The 10,943-nt window shown below is 37.4% G+C and overlaps 1 protein-coding gene across 1 annotated transcript; it reads right to left on the bottom strand.

Moving 5' to 3' along the window:
- Window positions 1-4,240: 4,240 nt before the first annotated feature.
- LOC128984272 (uncharacterized) lies at window positions 4,241-9,778 on the bottom strand. The gene is made up of 4 exons (XM_054403576.1): window positions 9,684-9,778; window positions 6,388-6,952; window positions 5,194-5,283; window positions 4,241-4,342 (listed from the first exon to the last, which is right to left on the bottom strand). The coding sequence occupies exons 1-4, from the start codon at window positions 9,776-9,778 to the stop codon at window positions 4,241-4,243; spliced, it is 852 nt and encodes a 283-aa protein (XP_054259551.1).
- Window positions 9,779-10,943: the final 1,165 nt, after the last annotated feature.

The following is a 10,943-nucleotide window of genomic DNA, read 5'->3' as shown; positions in this document are numbered from 1 at the left end:
CACAAATATACAGACACAAAACCACTTAATGTTTTCCACTGTTTCTGTTCTTTACTACTGTTTGTTTGTAATAATAATATAATTAATCATGTTTTGTTGTGTTAACGTTCCATGTTATGTTTTTATCAAGTTATATTTATGTTTTCAATGTTTGTGTTTATTCTAGATAAAAAAAGGTTCTGTTTATGTAAATTAGTTAAGTTGTCATACATTCATTCATTATCTTATCGAAATAATGTTCTGTTGATTCATCACCATACACCATCATTTCTGAGGGGATATTGAGATAAAACATGAATGTACTCATATGTGAATTGTAGCTAAATTACTTTCAATATTTATTTGTTACTGTATTTTCAAAAAGAATATTTAAATTTAATGAAATATAAATTAGTGAAGAAGAAAAACTATATTCAAAAATAATATTCTAAAATTAAATGGTGTCTAGGTAGGAAATATTTCTTTTGTACTGTCCAGTGTCCAGGTGTGAAGTAGCATTGTTGGAAGGAAAGCTAAAGAAAAGGGAGAAAATATGCTTGTGGTGGAAGATATAGAGAGAGATGGATGTGGGAGCCAAGTCTCCAGTGATTTAAATATTCAAAAGTAAAAATTAACATTAACAGAATACATATAAATATTGAATATAAAGAGGCATATTAAGAAAGAAGATAATCACTATTCAACAAAAATTGGTAATATCAACTTTAATTAATACGTCAAAAACTCATCATCAATTTCCAACCACCATCGCACCATTGTGAATTGACTAAATTCAAGTGACTTTCAAATTAAGAACTTATAGCCCAAATTTTTTTTATTCTCATTATTAGCCTATCTCATATTATTTAGCCTACTTTAGTGCTGTATAAATTAAGTTAATTAGCCTATCAGAATTTCATACCCGGCACGAACCAACCCCTAGATTAAGATAATTTTCTCTCCAAATTGTTATGTAGCCTAGCCCATCAAAAACCTAGACCAAAATATAATTTCACTGTCATAGCCCAATTCGATTGTTGTAATAGCTATAGAACCTAAATATATTTTATTGTAACTTTATTGGAATTTTATTATCTATTTTAAGTAAATTCATATTTTGAAATCCATTAATAAAGAGGAGTAGGTTGCAAAATGGCGTCCCAACGAGTGGGCTATTGAAAATTCTGATCTAGGCCTAACCTACGATTAACCTACACAATTTAAGATAGGCCCTAGTAACCAAATTAACACACAACTAACAAACCTTCAAATACACAAATAAAAAATATATACAACAACACAGGGAATAATCATTTATTTAATCAATATGGGTGACGATGACAAAAGGTACAATTTACGACCAAAGCCGAAGTTATCGTGGAAGGCAGCCGAAAATAATTTCCGTTACAATACCGACAGTGAATCAGACCCAGACGATAATTGTGGCGAATTAGCAAATGCTAATAAGCAAGATAATTTTGTGAACACCGTAAACAACATACAATCAAACGACATGAATACACAGCACAACGAAGGACACAATCTACAAGAAAACATTCATACACAAAGCATCACTAGAACAGCAACAGACAACACAGCAGCAGACGCACAAGACAACGCCGCCATGACATCCGCATCGAATTCACACCAGCCAATGGGAACACAGGGAATGGTGGAACGAGAACTGGACACAGCAGAAGGACTTGACATAGAGGAGAAGAAGAACCATTGTGAATTGACTAAATTCAAGTGACTTTCAAATTAAGAACTTATAGCCTACATTTTTTTATTCTCATTATTAGCCTATCTCATATTATTTAGCCTACTTTAGTGCTGTATAAATTAAGTTAATTAGCCTATCAGAATTTCATACCCGGCACGAACCAACCCCTAGATTAAAATAATTTTCTCTCCAAATTGTTATCTAGCCTAGCCCATCAAAAACCTAGACCAAAATATAATTTCACTGTCATAGCCCAATGAGATTGTTGTAATAGCTATAGAACCTAAATATATTTTATTGTAACTTTATTGGAATTTTATTATCTATTTTAAGTAAATTCATATTTTGAAATTCATTAATAAAGAGGAGTAGGTTGCACTTTAAAACATTCCTGCTTCATATTCTGGTTCATTTCTCTTTTCTTCATCCCTTTTCTTCTTTTTTTAAAATCTTGCCCGTTTTCTTTTCTGCTTTACCTCTTCAAGGCACGCGATTTCAGCTTTCCGCTCTCGGTCTTTGTCAACAGATGTCAGGATTTTCAAACAATTCTTGCCTGGTTGCAGTCCAAGATGCTTTATTACTTGATATTTTTTACATGCACAGGAATGACAATATTTTGAGAAAACTTCAGCATCCAAAATTTTGCCTGTATCAATACAGGACACCGTAACTACACCGTTGAGTGAAGAATAGCCCCGCTTCTGCCACGTTCCATCAATACCGACACTGAGATCCGTAGATGTGTTGCCTTCTTCGTCCACATTTAGTTGCACAGCTTCATTTGTAGCAGATATCATGCTATCAGTTGCTACTTCTTTTAGGCTTTGGAGAATTTTACCATTGTAACGTTCAAACTTTTGAGGAGGGCTTGGTAAATCCAATAAACCAAACAAGGTTCGCCCTGCAATCATTCCTTTTCCTATCGCCCGCAACCCATAAACACATCGTAAATTGATATCAAAAAATGTATCTACTTTGGAGGAAGTGTAAAATGACTGCTCTTTATTACAGTTTTCACATAATAGAGATAGGCTACAAGCAAGCCCCTTCCTTTCTGTTGTATTTTCTATCAACTGGAGAGAATTCTCTTTGTGACAAAATTTACAAACACAAAAACTAGATATAGCTTTAGAAATTAGTCCAGTATTTACAATGATATTACCCTCACCAACATCAGTCCAATCTTCATCATTATCAAAAACATCCTCAATCTTTCGTTTAGAAGCTGAATCTTTCTTAGGCCTTCTTTCCTGTGATGGTTGTTGCTCAGCTTCATTAGGCCTAGGAGTCTGAGGAGATGAAACACTAGACACTACATCACTTACAGAACTTACGCAATCACTATTAGTGTACTGGTTTCCACGGAAACGTCTTTTCTTGAATAGTTTCTTTGATTTTGTCATGGCTACAAAATAGTAGGCCTAACTAAAAACAATAGCGTTTACAACTAAATTGTACAACACCAAACTTATAAAAGGTTATAAGCTAAAGCAATAACAACATAACCTGTAAATAATAAACAGCAGACAGTAGACTACAGTCAGCAGCTGAGTAAGCAGAGTAACCAACACAAGAAACAAAATACTGTAGCAGAAATAAAAGCCCAACATATATGACACTGAGTGCGCTTTTTAGTTCGAACATTTCTTTTTGTAAATAACTGCTGCAATATATTACCTTTTTTTTTTTTTTAATAGTTGGTAAATCATATAAGTGTTGTATATGTAAATGATCAGCGTAAACCAACAAATAAAAAGACGCAAAAAACAAAAAAAAAAATGAAAAAAAAAAAATGTTCACGTCTGTCTTCCCAAGAAATAAAGTATTGACTCTTATACAGATAAAGGGTGATCCAGTTAGAGGTTACAATTTAAAAATTAAATTATACGTATTGTAGTTTACTTGCAAGGTATTTTTTTATTCATACACATTTATTAAAGATTGACATTACACATGGAAAATAATATCCGCCAAATGACCGCCACGTGAATCCCTGCAGCCTTCAGCCCTTTTGATGAAATTTTCCACCACTTTCTCGATCATTTGTTGTGGAATTTGATGGATTACTCTGCGAATCTCGTCCTTCAGCTCCAGAATCGAGTTGGGCTTGTTTGCGAAAACCTTCTGCTTCAAATATCCCCAAAGGAAATAGTCCATTGCTGTGAGGTCACATTATCTTGCTGTCCAACGCTGATCACCGAAACGAGACATTAAACGGCCGGGAAACTTTGTGTGCAACAACTGCACTGTTTCTCGTGCTGTATGACAAGTAGTCCCATCTTTTTGAAACCACAAGTCGTTCAACTCGTTATTGACAACCAATTCTTCCAACTGCTGCCAAAAATAATCGCTTATCAACTCCCGATAACGTTCTCCATTGACAGTAACTTCATCGCTATGGTCATTTTCAAAAAAGTAAGGGCCAATCCACAATCCACACCAAACAGTTACCTTTTTTGGATGCATTTATTTTTAGAGTTTCACTAACCTTCTGTTTCGTTTGATCATCGCTTACGCCTTCAAATTGATTTTGTTCGTTTATAAATCTAGGTAAATCAGAGTTTGTTTCAGGATCAGGTTTCTCGTTCGCTTTTCAGGCAGGTTTAGGATAGGTTTTCTATGATCAGAGTTGCTGCCGTCCTAGAATCAAAAATCTAGTTGTAACCAAATTAAAATAGTTTGTAGGCTATATCACCTTACCTTTACCTACTTGATAGGAAACTTATATGTTTAAATTATCTTTACTTAAAATTATGTAACTTAAGCAAACATAATTAACATTAACCTACTAAACTGTATTCGAATGAGGGAGAATACAATTAACTTACCTTTAAAGTAGCTAAGTGAGCCAATAATTTCCCTCTTGATTCAAATATACGTTTCATCTTGATAATATAAACATAACCAGGATTTCATTTTGGAATACATTGTAACATAGCATAAACACCAGCAGAAAGCAAACTGTACACACACAGCTGATTCAACCACTGTTTTGCAATAACAAACCAAGCGACGTACTTGGTCTATCAATGCAAAATAAAGCGTCTCTTGGTCTATTATTGAGATTTTACTCATCTGTTGGTCTATGATTGCAAATTGTAAAATGTAAGATAAAGCAAATGGCGCTTAGGTTTTTCCTTTTTTTAATTCTCCTATTAAGTCCTGTGATAAGTTTTTTTTTATTCTAATAGCTTCAACTTTTATCTACCAGAGTGATCTGAAAGCTCAAAATGTCCACATATGTCGCTTGGTCTACCATTGCATAACTACATCCATTTGAGGTATATTACAACAAAGTCAGTACAAAATGTCTATTCACATTATCTATCTGTTATGGATTGTTTGAGAATTGAATTAGTTAGTGATTTAATTAGTGGACTGTATTGTATTATGACGTTTGAATAAATTGAGCAGTAAAATGACACATCTGAAACTTGAAAGAAAATAATTAATGAAGTCTTATCTAATAGTAAAATTGAAGTATCACTCACGACCGATCCTTTCTTCTCCGCCGCGTGGTCGGCGGCCTGGAGTGTGGAGTGTAGAATTCTCAGGGGCCCCTTGGTCCAGCGAAGATCATCCTGCCGTAGTGGATAAAGTCGTTCACGGACACAAAGATAATCCCGGAGGCGAGACACGATAATTATTGAATTTAAAACCGATCACGGTATAAGAAAGTTCAAGGCACAAACTGGTGCGTGATAAGTGGTAGCGGGCGGGAAAGCAGATTGACATTGACATGAAGAAGAGATAAAAGGAAAAAGGAGTAGGTAATGCTACGTCACCGGCAGGATTGCCAACTAGGAAAAGAGGAATGACTAGCAATGAGTCTGTCCTTATGTATGTATGCCAAAATGGGCTGAACCTAAACTAAACTTGATTTTGTCCTTTTTACTTATTATTTACACAACACTATCTACATATTATTAGGCAAGCATGTTTCTTTAAATCTTTTTTCTCAGCTCGTGTGCATCGCAGGGAAAATCTACTCATACTGTTGGAAAGATATTTTCCTGTAGATGTGCAGAATCCCTTTATAAATTAAAATAAGCTCAAAAATAAGCACAACAAATAAATTTAAAATTTTGAAAAAAAGTTTCATGGATCTTATCGGTTGCCATGCTGGTGACGAAATAACAACGAAATATAAACAGAAAATCAAAACAAATAGAAGAAACTCCAATCACATGTTTTATTTACAGTGTGTGGTGAAAATAGAGAAGTCTGAACATTAAATATTTTAGGTTGAGATTCGACCACTGGACGGACGACCTCTAGTTAGAGGTTAATGAACAATACTAAGCACTTTTTAGCTAATTAAAGTGACTACCATAAAAACCTATTGCTGGCATCTGCCCTTAAGTTTTTCTTTCGTTTTTCTTGTGATATGTGTTAAAATAATGGTTAAAAACAAAAAATTACGTAGTCTAGGTTAGCGCACTCTTTACTAGTGTACATATGTAGCCTGGAATGGACCTCATGTGACCTTGGTTGCATCATGACGCTATTACATAAATTAATAAAAGGTGATAATAATGATGAAAAATGTTATAGTTACAACTGCATACATTTAAACTGTACAACAAAAATAATAATGATAAAAGAAAATGTTAATAATTTTAAGAATAATACAATTGTCATATTTTACAAGATCTTATGTACTTTGATTTGAAAACCAATCATACGCCTGGTGGGGCAGGCTCCTCACGTAGTTGAGAGGGAGGTTCCTGGCGGGGATTTGAGGTTCGAGGGGTGTATTGATGTTGTGGGGGATGGGAAGGAAGGAGATAAGGATTTAAAGCGATTTGATGTGGGGCGTGGATGAAAGAAGGCCTTGATGGTTGTGGATGGGGGACACGACAAACTGGGACATGATTTCGAATGGGGTTGAGTGGGGGAGGAGGCTGATGGATGAAACGTTGATACTGGAGGGTGGTAGGATGTGTAAAGTACTGTCGTGGAGGATATGTTGTGTTTTGGAGCAGTCTCGGGAGTTGTGGTTGGGGTAGCTGTAGTTGTGGTGCTTGTGGTATAATTAATTGTTGTGGAAGTGTAGAGGATTGTTGTGGTGTTGGACGTAATAGATGGTGAGGTGGAGGTGGTGGTTGTTCTAGTGTAGACGGTTCTTGTGGTGGAGGTGTTGGTCTAGGTGGTGGTGTTGGTGTATGTGATGGTGGTGGTGTTGGGGAGTTTGTTGAGTCTCGTGGTAAAGTCCTGTGCCGTCTGGATAGTGTAGGGGATCTGTGCCGTCTGGATAGTGTAGGGGATCTTTCACGTCTGAGTAGGGGAGGGGATCTTTCACGTCTGGTTGGGCTTCTGTCCTATCTTGAGCCCCTCGACACACTCCTCCCTCTGTCACGCCTACCAAATGACCTGAGGCCAGAAGATTCACTTCCTCCGGATACTTCCTCCGGATAATACCAAAGTAACCCTTTATGATCGAAAGGAAATGTGTTATATAGGCCTAATAAACTTAACGGGAAAATCTTGGAGCCAGCAAAACAATGTAGCTATACTGTATTGTTCAGCTTGTGGGCTTCACTCACCTTAATTTGTTAATCCAGGACTCGTCAAATGTAACACAACGAAGACACAAACACACATACACGCACATAAAAATCGTCCTTGGATTAATTAACTCCGACGTTTCGCGGGACCAAGATAACGTCCCGCTTCCTCAGGGAATTAAAACTTTGTTTCTCTCGCGTACACGAGCCGAACGCCTAACCACGACTGCCGGATCAGCTGTTCCAGTAGAGGGGGGGAGGGCAGGGGGGTTGGTAGACGTACTGGTCATTGTAGATAAGCCTTTGACATCCTTGGCCTTGTCTCTCAGCTGTTCTAGTTCTTCTTTAATTATTGGTAAATAAACAGTACTAACATCCACCGATGGTCGTGATAGAGGCTCATCTTCAATAGCCATAAATAGCGACTCTGCCATGTTCCGTTTCCTCCAATCCGGTTCTTTGTATAGAATTTTGCTGGAATCCCATTTTACTGTATGCTTTGTCTCTAATACATGTTCACAGATTTTCGAGCCATACCTATCCTTATTTTTAACCTTTTTAACGTGTTCGTTAATCCTCACCGTCACTGGCCTTGACGTTTGCCCTACATAGTTTCTACCACACGAACAAGGAATTTTATAGATAATATTTTTTGTTTTTTGCTGTTCATTTTCAGGTTTTAGTTTGGTGAGACGGCTACGAATTGTGTCTTTACTTTTGAAAACGTAAAGTTCGAAACGTCGGAGTTAATTAATCCAAGGACGATTTTTATGTGCGTGTATGTGTGTTTGTGTCTTCGTTGTGTTACATTTGACGAGTCCTGGATTAACAAATTAAGGTGAGTGAAGCCCACAAGCTGAACAATACAGTATAATAAACCTCGCCTAAAAACATGTCTTTCAAAAATAGAACAATGTAGCTAGCCTAGAAGTTGAATTTAACTTATAAGTATTGAAAATTGAAACCCTGATATATAAACTCAGTCGAGACAAGGTTTATGCAAGTTAGTCAACCTTATTTAATATAGGCTAGGCTACTAGTAGTAAAGTTTTTAGCATCTGAAGTTATTAGGCCATCTAGTCGTAATGAGCAATTTACAACTCAATCAAACTGTAAAATTGGTGTAAATCCGTTGGCAAATAAATAAAATAAAAAGCTAACTTATAGGCTACTAGAAAACCGCTTAAAGGTTGTATTGTAAATGCCTCAGTTGAATTCTCCTATTCAGAAATAAATTAAGTTAATTGCTAAGACAAGTAATAATAATGTACCTACTTTAATTAGGATAAATCCAGTTAAGAAGCATTCCAAACCATATCTTACCTGTTACATTCGTACCCGCTATCTCCTATCAGCACACCGTTGAACTCGTTCTGCTCGAAACGGGCGTATAGGGATGAGGTTTTGAAAACTCAGGAATCGTGCGTGCTTCCTTTCCACCTGGCGACGATGTTGGTAAACTCTTGCTTAGCGCCTACCGCCGCAAAAACATTGATTGAAAAATAGCCTTTGCGGTTTCGGTACTCCTCCTTGTCGTCAGTTGATGGACACACAATGGCCACAATGTGCCATCAATTGCACTGAGGATGCCAGGGAAACGACCTAATCAATAAAAGGCGTCCTTTGTTTGTTGAGCATATTGGTTCTTTGGAAATATGATGTAGTCTTTCCTCAGTTTATGGCATATTGCCAATGCCACTTTATGCACATAGCGGCATGCCGATGATTCTGAAATATTAGTTAGATCGCCGGCTTCCCGCAAAAGTGTTCCACTTGCAAAAAAGCGCAACGCTACCAACACTTTCTTCCACAAAGGTAACCTAGTTCCCCTTGTGGAAGTGCCTTCCAAAATAGGCCTTATCAATTCAATTAGTTCTTTCACAGAGTTTTTTGAAAATCTATACCTATCCTTGAATTCATCCTCACTTAAGTCAACAAATGGATTGTTTTCCCGCTCACGACGAATTCGTGGCCCACGAAAACGGTAAAAATCATTATAATCGATGTAATCCATAATCACCTTCAACTTAAACATACGGTACAAAAATGGCTTAGGTTAAAAGTGGACGACTAAAATTAATCCTACCCATATGAAGGATTAAAATCTAGCATGTTTTAGTCCGTGGACTAAAGCATAATTTCTTTAGTTCAGAATTAAAAACTAGTTCTTGACTAAGATTAGTCGCTGACTTATAAGTACTCGAATCAGAAAGATATGTTTCTTAGTCCAGCACTAAAATGAGCTTTAGTCTAAGACTAGCGCTAATACCTGACTCAGAAACCCGCCCTAAAAGTTCATTCTCTTTTATGTTTAGGGTCTTGCCCTTTTGTGTAGCAAAGAGATTTGATTGACAGGTAATATGGCTCACCAAATCCTGGTCTAAAAGCTGGAGGAAAACAGCAGTAGGATTTCGGCATTATTCAACATGTCCTTTCCAGTATCTTTTAGGTTCTGACCGTAAACCGCAACCTACCTCGCCAAAGACTGGCCGCACTGGTGATTACCCTGCAAGGAGTGGGGGTAACCAGGCAAGGCATACGATGCCCACCGTCCCTTTTCGGGCGCCATTTATGTGACGTAATCTTCCTGGCGGGCGACAAGTGGAAAATTACGCCACCGATAAGAAAACGAGATCCCAGGATTCGCCCTAGTCTGGTCGCGGGGAGTTTCCCAGGAGTCGATAGTGATTCAGATAGCCTAAATTTGATAGCCCTGGTTGTCAGAGCTCGAGACGAACTTTGCGGGTTACCCAAACACCCAACTCGAAATCACCACTCTAACCTAGGGCTCGTGGGGAAATTAATAATTGTGACTTGACTCTGTGGGCAAATATCTAAATGACACACTACTAGCTAACTTAACGAGACAACAAGTAAGCTAAGTAGTCACCCCGCTTACCTACAGAGTTAAGTGGTCAACCTGCAACAAACAAGGTTAGTACAAGATAGGCCTAACCAAGCCTAACTCCCACAGAGTCCAATTTATTAAACAAGGAAACAAGTTGGCTTAAGTTGTCCAAGTGAGACACGAAACTATAAAAAAATGAAACTAAAAATAAAACTGCTCCTTGAGCTGAAAACGAAAAACTAAAACTTTAACTTCCTCACGTGTTCAACTTGAACCAACTTTGACAGAAATTGTCCAGCAGAAACCTGTCTGCTGGAACAAACTTTGGGACGTTTGGGGAACTTTAAAAAGGGTTTTAAGAATTAAAAAATAAAGTCCCAAGACGGATTAAGAAACGTTAAACGAAAATATATTCCACCAACTGCAATACTTTACCAAATTAGTTGGTTAAAAATGTATGACTAGATCGGAGAGTCAGGCCTAGCCTACGAACTTCGACAAAGTTCTGCCGAAACACAACTGACGGAGAAGTATTCGAAAGAAAACCTAAGTTGTTTAAGTTTATTACACAACTTACCAAACGAAGTAATAATACTGTAAAACTTTTTTTTCGCGCACTCGATGCACCACGAAACTTACTGTAACTTTAAAACGACGAAGTAGTTGAACGAAAAACTCATCAAATCGAAGACGAAAGAACGAATGCCTTAAAGCCGGGAATACGAAAAACAATCCTTATTCTTCTCCCTTCACCTTCGTCTCAGATTCGAGGCGAAGGTTAAAACGCTCCCTGATTGGTCAGCACAAACAGAGTCAGCTGAGTCCCGTGCTGGCGAAGGCAGGCGCATGACAGCTTCAACATGCTGACAGCCGCGTACCACTCAAA

The sequence above is a fragment of the Macrosteles quadrilineatus genome, unplaced genomic scaffold (assembly GCF_028750875.1).
Source record: "Macrosteles quadrilineatus isolate MER2022 unplaced genomic scaffold, UCM_ALF_1.0 Scaffold_2__2_contigs__length_208266976, whole genome shotgun sequence".
In the NCBI taxonomy this organism is placed as follows: Eukaryota; Metazoa; Arthropoda; class Insecta; order Hemiptera; family Cicadellidae; genus Macrosteles; species Macrosteles quadrilineatus.
This window is presented reverse-complemented; position numbering and strand designations above follow the sequence as displayed.